Here is a 17,599-nt window from a genome sequence, read left to right as displayed (position 1 = left end):
CCTGGACATATGTACGTTTGTGCACATTTCCAGTAGTCTGGGTCCCTTCACCAAGAACAGCCCAGCCCTGTGACGAATGTGGCTCTCTTGTTTTAGGCCGTGAAATGCATCCTTATTTACCTCCCCTACTCTATGCCCTGATCATAATAACTTTCCAGATTCTTTGGTTTCCCCCAGAGCTTCACCCGTAGGGATTTATTTATTATGTAATAAATGAGATAACTGCCTACCACTTTGCTTCCCAGGTGGCCTAGTGGTAAAGAATCCCCTTTTCAATACAAGAGACACAGGTTCAATCCCTGGGTGGGGAAGATCCCCTGGAGGAGGAAATGGTACCATACTCCAGTATTCTTGCCTGGAGAATCCCATGGACAGAGAAGCCTGGCAGGCTACTGTCCATGGGGTTGAAAAGAGTGGGACATGACCAAAGCGACTGAGCAGGCAAGCATGCACCATAATTTCAGATAAGGCTAATCTCCTAAAAGATGATCCCTCCTAAAAGATGATCCCTTCTAAATGTGACACCAAAACCCCGTTTTTAAGGCTGTACACCTACACACTATGGTAAAATGACAATACCATCCTTTTGGGTCTTCCTCAGGAAAGCAAATGGACCTAAAAAGTACCTACAAAATAAAGGCAAACTCCTGGCTGGGCACAGCATTCAATTGCGTCACAACTTAATTTCAGTCTACCTTTCCAGGTTCAGCCTTCCACATACTTCTCACCCAAGAATAAGAATGACACCTCTTTTGGTCCTGAGTACATCCTGTGTTTTACTCAGTACCGGGGTGTCTGCACGTTTGAACACAGGTGGTTTCCTACTGTGATTATAATAATGAATCTGTTTTTTTTCATGCCACAATATATCTTGGACATCTACTTGATAGACACAGGTAGTGATTTCTTATAGATGATTTTTAAATGGCTATAAAGTATTCCATAATGAATTCCTACCACAGTTCATTGGGCCATTTCCTTATTTAGGGACACTGGACTGCTTCCAGTTTTTCACAAATATTGCTGCAATGAACATCCATTTATATGCATCCTGTATCTTGTGAGTTTATCACTAGACTGGATACTGAGATAACTGGGTAATAAGGGCAACTGATCATATGATACACCCATTTTAAATTATAACAGAAGCTACCAAATGATCCTCCTGACTAGCTGCACTATAATACTCTCAGGCACTGAGAGTCCCTGTCTCCACATTCTCACTCTCTAATGTCAACAAACTAATTTTTGCCAATCTTTTGAGTAAAAATGATATCTTAGCATGCTAAGTTTTAATTTGCACTTTCCTAATTACTAGGGTGTTTGTGAATCTAATTGCTGGCATTTATGTTTAGGTCGTTTTCAGACCACATGTTTAGACCATTTAAATTGGATTTTTTTATTTACTGTTTTCTAAGTTACACTGTAAATGACCTACCTTGATCTGCCCGATCGTTTGACACAACTTTTAGTTATTCTCAATAGCTTTTGTTTTGCATCTTCTTTAAGATCTTCCGTACTTGAAAGTCATCAAGTATTTTCGTCTTTTCGTGCTGACCGCTAACACCACTTTTATCACTTACTACATTCATGCTTCTAACTTTTTAATCTGTTTGATCTACTTGTGATAATCCTTTCCCTGGACCAACACTGTAATTTTAATCATGATAAATGTTGATGCTTTTGATATGATAGGGGGAAATGCCCTCTTTTATTTCAATTTGCCTTGGTTATTCCTCTTTACTCTTCTATATGAATTTTAGAAGTTGATGAAAAATCAGTTATTTTGAATTAGTAATTGAACTGGGAGTGTGGGCATAGAAGGGACATCTATATTACACTGAGACTTTGTATCCACTTCAACTGTTTCGAATTCCATCTGTAAAGCATATAGTTTCTCCTTAAAGTTCTTACATGGTTTTTGTTAGATTTAGTCTCAAAAAGAATATTTCCATTTTAAAAATGATTATTGGTAGTATATGATTTTGTGTTTAAGCAAACTTATCAATATTAGTAAGTGGATTCACTTAGTTCTTTCAGGCTTCTTTTCTCATCTCTTTATTTATTTCCAGGAGCTCCAAGAGAATGTTAAACAGCAGAAGTTGAGAGCAACCTTGTCCTATTTCCTACTTATGGTAACTGCTTTCACTTCTCTAATGTGGATCATTTTTGTTGAATACTTCTGGAACATTCCCCCTTATTAAAGTAGTACCTTTAGTTTTCACTTACTATGTTTCTTTTTTATCATAAGTACTAAATTTTATAAAACTACTTTGAGACTGACCTACAAATCTCCCTTTTGTGTTCTCCTTAGTTTCAATAGCAAAGTTCTCCTATCCTTGCAAAATAACCAGTTTACCTCCACTTTTTCCTACACTCTCACTTTAAGAGGGGCATTATCTGTTCCTTAAAAGTTTAGCCTAACTTGTGGACTCTCAGCCCTTTGTGAAGGAGGGTATAGACTTTGATTAGTTTCAATATTTATTGTATGATTATTGGTCTGCTCTGTTTCTCTCTCCTTAAACCAATTTTGATCATTTCTCTTTGCCTTCAAAAACTGTGCATTTAATTCTTAAATATAATGGTGTGAGGTGAAGTGAAAGTCGTTCAGTCATGTCTGACTCTTTGCAACCTCATGGACTATACACTCCACGGAATTCTCCAGGCCAGAATACTGGAGTGGGTAGCCTTTCCCTTCTCCAGGGGATCTTCCCAACCCAGGGATCAAACCCAGGTCTCCCACATTGCAGGCGGATTCTTCACCAGCTGAGCCACCTGGGAAGCCCAAGAATCCTGGAGTGGGTAGCCTATCTCTTCTCCAGCGGATCTTCCTGACCCGGCAATCGAACCACGGTCTCCTGCATTGCAGGGGGATTCTGTGAAACAGTTACTCAGTTATTTCCCCACTCATTCTTCAAATCCTTGTTTAAAAGCTACTTCCTCCATGAATAGTGCTTTCATTTTTGTCCCATAGAAACAAGAATGGACACTTACTGGGTATTCACCTGCCAGGCACTACTGGACCCATAGTAATTATATCATATGGTCCTCATAGAATCCCTGCACTGATGAGGAAGCCCAAGGAGGCAAAACCCATATAACCAGCTACTCAAGGTCACACAATAGCGGGGAGGGGGGCGGGGGAGGGCGTCTGTGCCCTTGCCCCTCACCACACCTCCTGCCAGAGGTGTGGCCAGGCTAACCTGCACCTGAGATTGTCAAACGCTTGTGGCCATCCACTCACTGAGTTGTGCATTCACTTTAGTGAGTTACTGTCAGCATTTTTCTTTTTAAATAAGACAGCAGGATAGAACACAGAGCCGATCACATGAAAACAGTCTCTACACACTTGACGAAGTAGATAAACCTGTGTGTATACACTGGGTGGAAGAATGCATTTCTTGCTAGCAACAAGAGTCAAAACCTTGACAGCCTAAAAATGTGCCTTGAAAATATTAGGAATCTTGAACATAGCAGGTGTGTGAAGTTGAACTTAATAATGACCAAGAGGCAAGTGATGTATTTGAGTGCTTTCCAAATTATTGGAGCAAGATGCTCTATAATTATGAGAGCTAACATTTGTTGAATTTTTATTACATAATAGAAATTATTCTAAGTACTTTATATCAAGATCCAATGAATCCTTAAAACAATCCATTTTACAGAAGAGGAAAATGAAGTTCAGAAAAGTTTAGTATCTTGTTTGAAGAGAAAGGTTATTTACATAGCTTTAAAGGAGCTCTTCCAAGACATTTATCAATTAAAAAGTAAAAACTAGCAACTTTGTGGTGGAAAAACCTAGCAGACACTCCCTCAACCATGTGATCAAAGTCACCATCGCAGGTATTAACATCAGGCACCTTGAATACAATGTACTGAGAACTCATCATCAGTGGGATTCTGGTAAAAAATGCACAACTTCAGTCTAATTATGGAGAACATCATACCTAAATTAAGAGACAGTCCACAAAATCACTGAGCAGTACTCTGCAAAAGTGTGAGGGTCATAAAAGATGAAAAACCCGTCTTAAGTTGGAGAAGATATGACAACTAAATGCAGAATGGGATCCTGGTAAAAAGGACTCTGGCAGGGAACCTGATAAGATTCCAGTAACATCTGTAGTTTGGTTGATAGTGTTGTACCACCGTTAATCTGATAACTGTACACACGGTTATGTAAGATGCTAACATGAGGGAAAGCTGAGTGAAAAACGTCAGGAACTCTGTATTATTTTTGCAACTTTCCTGTAATTCTAAACATTTTTTTAAATGAAGTTTAAAAAAGTCATAGTTGTGGAAACAGGAAGGGAGTAGGAAGAGGGAGAAGGGAGAAAGGGCAAAGGAAGCGAGGTAACCTGCCTGAGGTCACCCAGCTGTGACTGGGAAGAGGCTGGTTTGAGCTCCAGCCAGTGGGCCCAGGTGGCCTTCCCTGTGTGAGACACAGGAGGCGAAGAAACTCCAACTCACCTGAAGGCCACCTGAAGGAAAGCGGGAATGTTCTCTTGAAACCTCAATTTAATTTTCCATAAAAATCTCTTCTACAATTCTATAAAGCAGTTATCCTTCAATTAAAAAATAAATTTAAATATATATATACATATATGCAAAAAAAAAAAAGGAAAAAAAATCCTACTACCTGTGGTTTAACTTGGAGAACCCATTTAGTGAATAAAATATGTCCATGTTTTAAAAAAATAATAGTAAAGTAAAAAAGTCAAAATTGCTATAATTTAAAGGCTGTAAGCAACTTGAAGGCAAGGACCTCACTGACAGACTACCTAAAAATGCAGATATTTAAAGAAATATCAGATTCATGTTCCTTGATGTAGTAGAATCACAGAATGGTTTGCAAAATGCCAGAGCACTTACATAATACACAGTAGAGGGTAAAATGTAAGTTCAAAACAGGAAACACTGGATAGATTCTTATGTAAAGATACTTATAGTAACCAGTTACAAACAAATGACAGTGTGACAGGTAACTAACTAAATTAGCTATTGGATTTACAGAGTCTATACAGTCATTACAAGTCATGTAAGAAGGCTCAGTGACATGCAGATACTAGTCTGCCACACAAATAAAAAGCAATAATAAAGGGCAATAAACACACCAGAATTCAATGGCATGGCAAATTTTAGGTGACTGCTATTTTCTTCTCCATATTTTTTACTTGCCACATTTTCTACAGTGAACATTTTTATTAGTTAAAAACTTCTCTGAAGATTCTTTACAAAGCATAAATTAAAACTGATTTGACATCTGACATCTGAATGTGCACACAAATACCTATTGTGTATGTCACTAAATGAGTGGAGAAAACTTTTAAAAAGCATCACTTATCCCAATAAAATACAGTGCTAAATTATCGTAACAGAACATTAAAACAGGGTAAGAAGTAATCTATATTTTTACTTCCTCTGAGCCATAGGGGCATATTTAGAAATATCTCAGAAAAACAAAGAATAAATACTTCAAAATTATATACTCACTTACAAAATAAGTTCAATACTTGAATTTACAGAAATTAAATCATGTCTCTTGAAACATAAATAAATTCAAATTCCTTACAATATGCGTTATCCTGAAATACGGGAGGTTACAAGTGGAAGGGGGACATAGACTCCCGAGTCCTATAAACCAGGCCACTGCATTTCTGTCTCACGGCTGTATAGACAATGAACAAACAGCTGTCTACACAGTTGCAGGCTCTGGTCATGGAACGTGGAGACACCATCCCATGGTGGTGGGTGAACAGCCACCAGAGGGTGTGAGGGCTGCGCTGACTGGCAAGGGCATTGGTATTAGCGGGTAAATAGTAAATTCACTACGTCAGTAGCATGTGTTTACTGTCTGCATACCTTCTGACGACCACTGCGGGGAGTGCGAGCCGCCAGCCAGGGACAGACCTGCCGCGCAGCACGGGTCAGAGACGCACAGGCCGAGACCCAGAAACCAGGGCTGCGTCCTGGCTTTTCTCCCTGGTGTCCTAGCGGCCTTGGGTAAATGATAACCTCTCTGTTCTTCAGTTTCCTTATGAGAAAACTGTAAAATGGAGATAATATGTGGGCTCCATCTACTGTGTTATAAGAACTGATGCGTGTTAAGCATTTGACACCGGATGGCATGGTCAAGTGCTCAAAAATGACTTGCAGGCATATGTAGATTTAAAGTGACAACACATTAGCTTAGTAAGTCACACAATGACTTTTGAAATCTGGCAAACAGAAAATGGGTAAATTTTGGTATATAGATTATATTTAACTTAAAAATATTATTACTTAGTATTTCATTGTTTAAAAATCTTGACACTGGGAAAGTCAAACTTATTTTGAACAAAATGGAAGTAAACACTAAATAATTAAAGCACTTTCAAAACAGTTTTCTATACTGTTCGTCTCTTACTTTTAGATGTTAAATATTCATTTTTTAATTTTAGCTTATTGTCATATTCTACTATATGGTTCTTTGTTTAATGGAAACGAATGTGCTTAGAAGAAAATCACTTTAATAAAGACAATACATGTGCACCACACATGCAAACAGATAACAAGAAACAGTAACTCTCCCCTCCATATTTTTCAACATCTCTTCAATCAACCACAGGGATGATGATGGGGTGTCAGTGCACCCACACCAGCAGAAGCCCAGAGCACAAAGCGATCTGCTTACCATGCCAGACAGCCGCGTGTCCGTCCCACAGGGTCGCCACCGTCTTCCTTGCACCATCCCACAGATTATGGGAGTAGGCTTCTTTTAGCACATTCTTCCTCTTATAAATGTGTAAGAAAACGATAGTAAGGTACAGCAGAAAGATGGTGAAGTAAGGGAGTATTAAAAGGAGGAGTGGTGTGAAAACCCACAAGAGGTAGTTTGCAAAATTCCAGTAGTCCTCCAAGTGCTCCACACCAAACCACGCTTCAAGGACGTGGATGAGACAAGTCATGGAGGGCATGGAATCCTGTCCCACACCACAGCTTTGGTTCTTATTGGTCATTTTTCTTTAGGTGTTAACAGCAAATGCAGTCTCTTTCTTCATCGTCATGGCAGGTCTTCAACTTAGCCACTAGAAGAGAAAAATAATCCAGCGTGATTCTCTTCACAGCTGAGAGGGTAAATGTTTTGGTCTATGTAAAAATATGGTGCAAAGTCCTTTCTTAATAACAAAAATGAGTCGGTTGTTAACTCTTAACCTCGTTGCAGATTTAAATGTGAAAATGGGTATCCTCTGTCCACTCCTGAAGCATGCTGGGCTTAGCTTCTGAAAATAACTCACAAGCTACAGTTACAAGAGGAAAACAAAGCCGATGAATGAAACTGCAGCTTGATCTGAATAATTTGACTATATCTTAAGTGGGTCATACTAAGCATTTGTATCTTAAACTGAGTTATGTTGAGATAACTATTCTTCAGAGAAGAAAACATCAATATCTGATTCAATAAAAGTAACCCAATTCTTTAGGAAGTGATGACATGTGTTTTGGGGTATTATCTTTTACAAGCAGGTTTATAGAAAAGTTCTCTGTTCCTTTTATGTTATACAATAATAAAAATTTATCAACATAATTTTTATCTTATATGTCACTAAAATTTCTCTTGTATCTTAAATGAGTGAAGAAACAGAGCATACAATTATTTTGTGTCACTCCCTAAAGCATTCACTTAACTTACCAGAAATTAGATAAATATTTTGTCCCAAGCTTCAATGTCTGTATTCTGGAAAACAACATATACAAATGGAAGAAAAATATGACTCAAAAAAAGATAATCATTAATACCTAGAGACAGAATTTCCATAAGATAAATGGCAAGAGACATAAACACAATGTGTGACAAACATGCTTCCTGCCCTACACCAGTGTATCACAATTCAAAATTCTACTCATGCTACCAAAGTTCTTAGTGAAGACCTCTATATACTCTTTTAGCTCTATACGAAACGGTTCCTCTGTTCACGGGCTTTCACAGGCAAGAATACTGGAGTAGGTTACCATTTCCTCCTCCAGGGGATCTCCCTGAACCAGGGATCAACCCACATCCCCTGCACTGCAGGCAGATTCTTTACCACTGAGCCACCTAGGAAGCCCCTATAACTCTTAAACCCCCTACCTAAGACATTTTTGAACTCAGAGTTACAGAAAACTGTGCTTCTTTAGAGAAAAAATATGAAGTTAGGATGTGTAACAGGTGATGTCTCTTTTTAGTAACTGCTGGATAAGCTGACGGTCAAACATGATATTTGAAGACACAACTGTATTAGCCCTCATGATTACAATCTCCTAAATAAGATTTCCTTCTTCCATTCCTATTTTCTCTGCATCTGATTCTAAGAGATATTTTATCATTATTCCATACCATGTAACCTTAATGAAAATCATATCAAATCCTTTGTGGATGAGGCGGGATAGGAAAAAAATGCAAGAAAGAGATGGAGGGAGAGGGAGACAGATGTATGCAAGAGCAGTCACGTGATGTCTTGAAGCCAAGATTATCTTGCTAATAAACCGGCGTGTTGGCAGCACACAGAATCGACTTATTCTCCCAGGGATGGAGGATGTGTCTGATTTCCTGGTAACCAATAGCACTTATCTGTGAGAAATCTGGGCCTGTCGTGGTAAAGAAGGTGGACACAGCATACATTGAGCCCACAATCTGTGTTTTATCTACATCACATTTTAACCAACCCATCAAAAGAGTTAAGCAGAAGGAAATGGCAACCCACTCCAGTATTCTTGCCTGAAGAATTCCACGGACAGAGGAGCCTAGCGTGCTACAGTCCATGGGGTCACAAAGAGTTGGACACAACTGAATGACTAAACATGAACACACACAGAGACAAACCACTAAAATTTATCAGTGTTTGAGCATTCAGAGTACGTCAAGGCTGTATATTGTAACCCTGCTTATTTAACTTATATGCAGAGTACATCATGAGAAACACTGGGCTGGAAGAAGCACAAGCTGGAATCAAGATTGCCAGGAGAAATATCAATAACCTCAGATATGCAGATGACACCACCCTTATGGCAGAAAGAGAAGAGGAACTAAAAAGCCTCTTGATGAAAGTAAAAGAGGAGAGTGAAAAACTTGGCTTAAAGCTTAACATTCAGAAAACTAAGATCATGGCATCTGGTCCCATCACTTCATGGGAAATAGATGGGGAGACAGTAGAAACAGTGTCAGACTTTATTTTTTTGGGCCCCCAAATCACTGCAGATGGTGATTGCAGCCATGAAATTAAAAGACACTTATTCCTTGGAAGGAAAGTTATGACCAACCTAGATAGCATATTAAAAAGCAGAGACATTACTTTGCCAGCAAAGGTCCATCTGGTCAAGGCTATGGTTTTTCCAGTGGTCATGTATGGATGTGAAAGTTGGACTGTGAAGAAAGCTGATCACTGAAAAATTGATGCTTTTGAACTATGGTGTTGGAGAAGACTCTTGAGAGTCCCTTGGACTACGAGGAGATCCAACCAGTCCATCCTAAAGATCAGTCCTGGGTGTTCACTGGAAGGACTGATGCTGAAGCTGAAACTCCAGTACTTTGGCCACCTCATGCAAAGAGTTGACTCATTGGAACAGACCCTGATGCTGGGAGGGGTTGGGGGCAGGAGGAGATGGGGACGATAGAGGATGATGGTTGGATGGCATCACCGCCTCGATGGACATGGGTTTGAGTAAACTCCAGGAGTTAATGATGGACAGGGAGGCCTGGCGTGCTGCAATTCATGGGGTCGCAAAGAGTCAGACACGACTGAGCAACTGAACTGACTGAACTGAGAATTCAGAGTAAAACAACACAGCAAAACTTATTACTTTTTAAAATAAGAGCTTTCCTCACTAGGGTGGCTATCATCAAAGAAAGGAGGAAAGTAACAAATGACACTGATGACATGGCAAAATGAGAACCTTTGTACATTGCTAGTCACTGTGGAAATCAGTTTGGCAGTCCTCAAAAAGTTAAACATAGAGTTACCACTGGACCCAGTAATTCTCATCCTATGTATACACCCAAGAGAACTGAAAACCTATTCACGGAAAAATCTGCATACAGTTGTTGACAGCAGCATTTAGTCATGATAGCCAAAAAAATGGAAACAACTCAAATGTCCATCAATTGATGGATAAAAATATGCTATAGCCAGAAAAAAGATTTTTTAGGCACAAAAAGAAATAAAGTACTAGTTCATACCACAATATAAGTGAACCCTGAAAACATTATACTAAGTAAAAAAAAAAAAAAGTCAGATACTGAAGGCCACATATTACATAATTTCATTTCTATGAAACACCCAGAACAGGTTAATTCACACAGACACAAAGGCTACTGGCTGCCTGGGGCTGGAGGCAGGGCAATGAGAAGAGACTGCCAATGGAAACAGAGGTGTCTTTGAGGGACAATAAAAATGTCCTGGATCTGGATGGTAGTGATGGCTGTACGACCTTGTGAATATACTAAAAACCACCAAGTGGCACATTTTAAAAATGGGAATATTATGATGAATTATATCTCAACAGAGAGAGCGTTCCAATAGTTAATACATTAAAATTTATGATAGCCTCTCTCATATGTTAAAAGAAGCTTTCCCGGGCCTGAAAACCAATCATTTTGGTGAGCTGACCCTTACTGCTTAATAGAACTGTCCCAGTAATCTAGTCTCATTTCCAATTTTTAATAGGATTCTAAAATCTCATGGTTTTAAAACCTTTAGTACCTCCCTCCACCCAAATTGGTAATAGAACACTCTCTCTTAGCCCTGGTCACGTTCTGACCTGTCACACATACTTCACACACACAGTAGAGGGGAAGGGACAGTGTACAGGTAGAATCCCGGGGACAGAGGCTACGAGGACCCATCACAAGATCCAGCCACCCCTTAACAGCAGCCAGTGAACCACACACAAGAACCTCCTCCACAAATGGTCAACCCTTCGATTTAAAACATTCCAGAACAGAAGACTCAAAAGGTGCCCGTTCCACCTTCAAAGGTCTGTGTCTGTGCCCAGTCATGTCCAACTCTTTGCAATCCCATGAACTGCAGCCCACCAGGCTCTTCTGTTGATGGGATTCTCCAGGCAAGAATACTGGAGTGGGTTGCCATTTCCTACTCCAGGGGATATTCCTGACCCAGGGAATGAACTGAATCTGTGTCTCCTACATCTCCTGCATCAGCAGGCAGATTCTTTACCACTGTGTCACCTGTTTGAGCAAAGCCCCGAGGATGTGAGGAAGCAAACCACGTGCGCCTTTAGAAGAGAATTCCTGGCTGAAAAAAATGGTAAGCACAAGTGATGTGCACTTTGGGGTGGAGGGAGGAACAGAAAAGCAGGCAGGGTGAAGAAGAGGGGTGGGGTGCGCAGTTGGAAACAGAGAGCACTGTAGAATTTTGTGGGCTAGCTTTTACCTAAGAGAGAGGGGAAAGGTGTCAGAAGGATGAGATTTCCAACTTTGGTTCTCAATGTCAGCTGTGTTGAGAATACGCTGCATAGGGGGCAACAGGACATTACTGTGGTCACCAAGATGAGTCGTGAAGGTGGCAGGACAAGTGTGCAGAGGGAAGGCTATAAGAGATGGTCAACTTCTGGATATATTTTGAGGATGAAGCCAACAGTATGCACTGGTAATGAATGTAGAACATGAATAAGAGGAGAAGTCTGGATGGCCATACATTTTCAGGCAACATGAGTGGATACACGGCAGGGCTCGCCTCTTATTGTGGAACTCAAGACAAGTTACATAATATGTCTCTGCTTCAGTTTCTCCATCTACAAATGAGGATAACAGTATCAACCTAATAAGACTGTCTTGAAGTCCAAGATGGCAGAGTAGAAGAACGTGCACTCATCTTCTCATTCTTCAATGCAGGAAATAGAGAAAAAGAATAGAATGGGAAAGGCTAGAGATCGCTTCAAGAAAATTAGAGATACCAAGGGAACATTTCATGCAAAGATGGGCACAATAAAGGACAGAAACGGTATGGACCAAACAGAAGCAGAAGATATTAAGAAGAGGTGGCAAGAATACACAGAACTACACAAAAAAGATCATAATGACCCAGATAACCATGATGGTGTGATCACACTCAGGTAGAGTCAGACATCCTGGAATGCAAAGTCAACTGGGCCTTATGAAGCATCACGATGAACAAAACTAGTGGAGATGATGGAATTCCAGCTAAGCTATTTCAAATCCTAAAGGAAGATTCTGTGAAAGTGCTGCACTCAATATGTCAGCAAATTTGGGAAACTCAGCAGTGGACACAGGACTGGAAAAGGTCAGTTTTCATTCCAATCCCAAAGAAAGGCAATGCCAAAGAATGCTCAAACTACCGCACAGTTGCAGTCATCTCACATGCTAGCAAAATAATGCTCAAAGTTCTCCACGCTAGGCTTCAACAGTATGTGAACAGAGAACTTCCAGATGTTCAAGCTGGATTTAGAAAAGGCAGAGGAAACAGAGACCAAATTGCCGACATCCACTGGACCAAGAGAGTTCTAGAAAAAACATCTACTTCTGCTTTATTGACTATGCCAAAACCTTTGACTACATGGATCACAACAAACTGTGGAAAATTCTTCAAGAGAGGGGAATACCAGACCACCTTACCTGCCTCCAGAGAAATCTGTATGCAAATCAAGAAGCAACAGTGAGAACCCGACATGGAACAACAGACTGGTTCCAAATTAGGAAAGGAGTACGTCAAGGTTGTATATTGTCACCCTACTTATATAACTTATATGCAGAGTACATCATGCAAAATGCAGGGCTGGATGAATCACAAGCTGGAATCAAGATTGCCCAGAGAAATATCAATAACCTCAGATATGCAGATGATACCACCCTTATGGCAGAAAGTGAAGAGGAAGCCTCTTGATGAAAGTGAAAGAGGAGAGTGGAAAAGCTATTAAAAACCTAGAGAGCAGAGACATTACTTTGTGACAAAGGTCCATCTAGTCAAATCTATGGTTTATCCAGTAGTCATATATAGATGTGAGTTGGACCATAAAGAAAGCTGACTGCTGAAGAATTGATTCTTTCCGAATTGTGATGTTGGAGAAGATTCTTGAGAGTCCCTTGGACTCCAAGGAGATCCAACCAGTCAATCCTAAAGGAAATCAGTCCTGAATATTAATTGGAAGGACCGATGCTAAAACTGAGGCTCCAATACTTTGGCCACCTGGTGAGAATTGACTCATTGGAAAAGACCCCATTGCTGGGAAAGATTGAAGGCAGGAGGAGAAGGGGACGACAGAGGATGAGATGGTTGGATGGCATCACTGACTCGAAGGACGTTAAGTTTGAGCAAGCTCTGGGAGTTGGCAATGGACAGGGAAGCTTGGCATGCTGCAGTCCATGGGGTCCAAAGAGTCAGACACGACTGAGCGACTGAACTGAACTGAACTGAATAAGACTACTGTGAACAAACCTTAGAAGAGTGCCTTCCACTAGAAAAGCACTAAACAAGCATGACTATCATCAGCTGGCTTGTAAAAAGAGGGAGTTGCTGGAAGAACAGGTTTAGGCATCCCAGGAAATCCTGCCCATCAGGAATTCAGGTTTGAACACGTCCAGGTTGTACTGGACATCCAAGTGAAGATGTTCAACAGGGAGCTGGACACAGCAGTTTCACAAGAAGGTCAGGGCTTGGGTAATACATCTGGGAGTCAATGACATACAGACCAGTATTGAAAACTGGAAAACTAAAGAATATCCCTCTAGGGAGTGAATATAAAATAAAAAAGCTTCCATGACTGAGCCTTGGGGCCCTCAACATTTTAGAAGCTGGGAAGCCAATGAGCAACTAACATCCTCCTTCCAGGAATGGCATCGTGGACATCAGAGTAAGAAAGGAGGAGTTCTCAATGATGCTGGGAGGTCAAGATGAGAAATGATAAGTGATCCTTGGATTTCACAACACAGAGGCAGTGGCCAGCCCTGTAAGAACAGTTTTGATTCAGTGGGGGATAAAAGGTGAAATAGGTTCAAGAAAGATTGGGAGGGAATGAACTGGAAATAGCAAATATTCAGAGGAATGCTGTTGCGTAAAGGCACAGAAAAACAGGTTGGTGGGGAATGTGAGTCAAGTTTGTTGTTGTCTCACAGTGAACAAAACTATTGCAGTTTTTAATACCATTGATGATGTGTCAATGGGAGAACGAGAAACGGATGATCAAGAGAGAAGATAATTGCTGGGGCCTGGCCCAGAGGGGATAGAATACAGCATGCAAGAAAGAGGATGGCACAAAGAAGACTTACATCACTGATTATGAATTCATGTATTCAATAAATAGTCATTGAGCAAGTATGTAGTTTGTGCTGGGCACTATTCTAAACACAGGGATGTATCAGTAAACAAAATAGATGGTTATATGAGAAAACATATGCAAAGGTACTTAGGATAATATGCCCAGGACATGCTAATCACCCAAGCAATGCTGGCTAACTAAATACAGATAGAGGTGAATTTGTTCATCCAAATCTTTGACAAAAATATGGACCAAGATAAGAGTCCCAAAACCTTTCGCGAGAGAACTATGGGAGGGATTTAAATAATGAGCTTTTGAGTTGACAGAATACTCATACGAAAATGAGAAAATAGCTTTAGATCTCAATGAATACCACCTCTTAATTGTGCAGAAAAGTTAAAAACAGAAAGCCAAGTAGACTTACCCAGTTACTAAACTAATTCAGTGAAAAACTGAGTCAAAATTAAAACCCAGTCCTCCTACTTCCTACTTCGATTTTCATTACACTTTTTAAGTCTCACTCCCTCTCTGACAGAATGGCTAAAAATATTAACATTGCAATTTCTCTTCCCTCTTCTTCTGCCTGGGCTTTTGCCCCCTCCAATTTACCACAGGCTGTACATGACTCCCTACCACTTTATTTTCATCCAGTAAAAACTATTGAGAGAGGCATTTCGTAGGCAGGTTGATAAGAAGTCTAGGGGTCCCCTAGGAGAGGGGTTTGGAATTCTCAAGGAGGAAGTTTTTTCCCTCTAATCCTGTTATCTTAAAACAATAAGGTATCCTGCCTGAAGACAGTCTCTGGATTAAACCTTCTGGCTAATCCTGTTATCTTAAAATGTAAATTATGGGAGTAGGTCTGGTGAGGTCTTTACAACCTGCAGACATTCTTTGGATTCACTGGAGAGTATGTAACTCCATTGCTAACACTAGCAAGCAGGTACTCTTGTCTACCCCCTTCTGACGTCTATGTCAGAAGCTTTCTCTATCTCCTTTATACTTTAATAAAACTTTATTACACAAAAGCTCTGAGTGATCAAGCCTTGTCTCTGGCCCCAGATTGAATTCTTCTTCTCCGGAAGCCAAGAATCCCGGCGTCTTTTCGAGGTTCAGCATCAACCTTTCACTATCATTGTTTAAAAGATGTTTTGGAGGAGATTTATTTTAGTTACCAAGATACCAGAGTATTTCCTAAGCCCTACCCCCCCAAAAAAACTCTCCAATGACACAGAGTCCTACGCATCACATATACTTTCCCATCTGGAATTACGCAACTTGTGAGAAAAAGCTACCAAGTTGACATATCAGCATGTCGATGTTGCTGATGAAGAACTTTTACAGTAAATTACTTGGTAGATGTTAAAATGAGAATATTTCAAAAACCAGTAAAACAGAGGGCTATTTTGTTTTCTACAAAACCTTCAGGAAATAAATTTATTCTTCTTTTTTTTAATCATTACCAGTACTTTCACCACCATGGAGCCAAATTGCAAATATGTCGAAAATGCGAGTTACAAGAAATACTCACTGAAACACTAATTAATTTTCCCTTTTTCTTTTTGTGTATTTCATAATGGTTTAACAGGGCTCTCACACTCAGTTTCAGTGAATAAGCATTCTACGTCAAACCATCAATAAAGCAGAAGTTTATCTAATATTTCAGTTATGCTATCTGGCAAAATCAACCATCTTATCTTTTGGCTTTCAAGCTTCAGACTCTTAAGTTCTGATCCGAATTCCCTTTCAAGATGTTTTTTCTTTTTCAATCTTAGAATGTCCCTCGATTCCTAGTTAAAATCTACCACCCTGTTTGATAATTGCTGTTCTACCCTTATTTGTTTAACTGCTCTTATCCCCCAGATGTTACACATCCGTACTGGTGTATCATTCTGGTAAACTTCTGGTAAACTTCTACTTCCACCAGCCAGTAAAAGAGGCCAGAACATGAATGACCATTCTAAACCTCCGTATTTTATCTCAGCTCTTACTTATTCTGGGCTTCCCTGGTGGCTCAGTGATAAAGAATCCGCTTACCAATGCAGGAGACCCAAGAGATGGGGGGTCGATATCTGGGTTGGGAAGATCCCCTGGAGTAGGCAGGAATACTAAACCAACTTCAGGACCCACAGCACAAACCAAGTCCTAAATGCTCCACAAGCTTCAGGTATAAACATGCTTCCTGGAGGAACCTGTGTGGGCGATCTCAACCAAAGCCAAGCACTGCTTTTTTCAAACCCAGCAGAGCTGATCCAGTTTTCCACATCCTGGTTTGGACACACGTATCTTTTAAGTATTGATCAGCAGTCCTGTCTTACAGGCTGCAAACCTCGGAGACCGAGACAGTACCAGGCGCCTCCAGAGTAGGTACCCACCCAGACTATTAACAGCACTGGTGAGAAGTCTGATGCTCATGGTTCTCTTCCATCCTTCCCAGCCGCCCTACGAAGCAGGTGCTACGCATCATCCCTATTTACAGACTCTGGCTTCCCTGGTGGCTCAGAGGATAAAGTGTCTGCCTGCAAAGTGGGAGACCCGGGTTCGATCCCTGGGTTGGGAAGAACCCTTGGAGAAAGAAATGGCAACCCACTCCAGTATTCTTGCCTGGAGAATCCCATGGACAGAGGAGCCTGGCGATCTACAGTCCACGGGGTCGCAAAGAGTTGGACACAACCGAGCGGTTTCACTCACAGCCAAGTTCGGGGGGTCAAGTGGCCAGCCTTGGTTACGAAGGTGGTAAGAAGGGCATCGACCAAGACCCGAGCCGGACGCACGTGGACGCCCCCCCTCCCCAAAACCACACAAGGGGGTGCCACTCGCATCCCCATCAGAGCGGCCCCGGAGGCAGGCAGGGAACGGGGACACCTCGCCCCCCCACCCAAGTGGAGGCCACACCCGCCGAACTGCAGCGTTGGGGCGTGGGGGGGGCGGAGATGCAGGCCAAGGTGAACTGGCTCGTTGTCACCCAGGCAGGGCCTCCCCTGCCGGCCACTCCGGGGCCCGAGCCGAACCCCGAGTCCAGGGGGAGCCTGAGGACTCCGCAGGGCCCCGAAGAGACCAGACGCTCGGCCTTGGGGCCGCTGCCCGGGAGACTGGCCGGGGGCCGAGGAGCTCTGCTCCTCGAGTTCGAGGAACCCCAGGCGGGGACGACGCACCTAAAGCGAAAAGCAGAGGCGGCTCTGCTCGCCCTCACCCTGGAACAGCGGCGGGAGCTCCTCAGTGGCTCACCCGGGGAAGCGGAGACACTCCAGCGGCCGTTCTCCCCGAGCGACGCGGGAGGAAAAAGCCAAGCGCCGGCTGCATTCCGGACAGTGTTGTGTGCTACACCGCTCGTCGTCCCGCCCCTTCCTGTACC

General features: G+C 41.6%; 1 protein-coding gene across 7 annotated transcripts in view; it reads right to left on the bottom strand.

The window, feature by feature from the left end:
• TMEM68 (transmembrane protein 68) overlaps nucleotides 1–17,569 on the bottom strand; it is a 34,646-nt gene extending 17,077 nt beyond the window's left edge. For 3 of the 7 annotated variants that reach the window (XR_010658637.1, XM_065902690.1, XM_065902695.1), the window contains exons 1-2: nucleotides 17,400–17,543; nucleotides 6,671–7,064 (exon numbers count right to left, since the gene is read on the bottom strand). Coding sequence is in view for 6 of the 7 variants with exons in the window: in XM_065902690.1 (XP_065758762.1) it covers nucleotides 6,671–6,995 (325 nt within the window). In the remaining variant the exon portion in view is untranslated. Of the gene's footprint in view, nucleotides 1–6,670; nucleotides 7,065–7,669; nucleotides 7,715–17,399 lie in introns of all 7 variants that reach the window. The other 4 variants (XM_065902692.1, XM_065902693.1, XM_065902691.1 and 1 more) reach the window with 4 other exon arrangements.
• Between the last annotated feature and the right edge of the window lie 30 nt (nucleotides 17,570–17,599).

This window comes from Muntiacus reevesi, chromosome 12, assembly GCF_963930625.1.
Source record: "Muntiacus reevesi chromosome 12, mMunRee1.1, whole genome shotgun sequence".
NCBI lineage: Eukaryota > Metazoa > Chordata > Mammalia > Artiodactyla > Cervidae > Muntiacus > Muntiacus reevesi.
The sequence above is the reverse complement of the archived record's forward strand: the minus strand, read 5'-3'. Positions and strand labels throughout refer to the sequence as shown.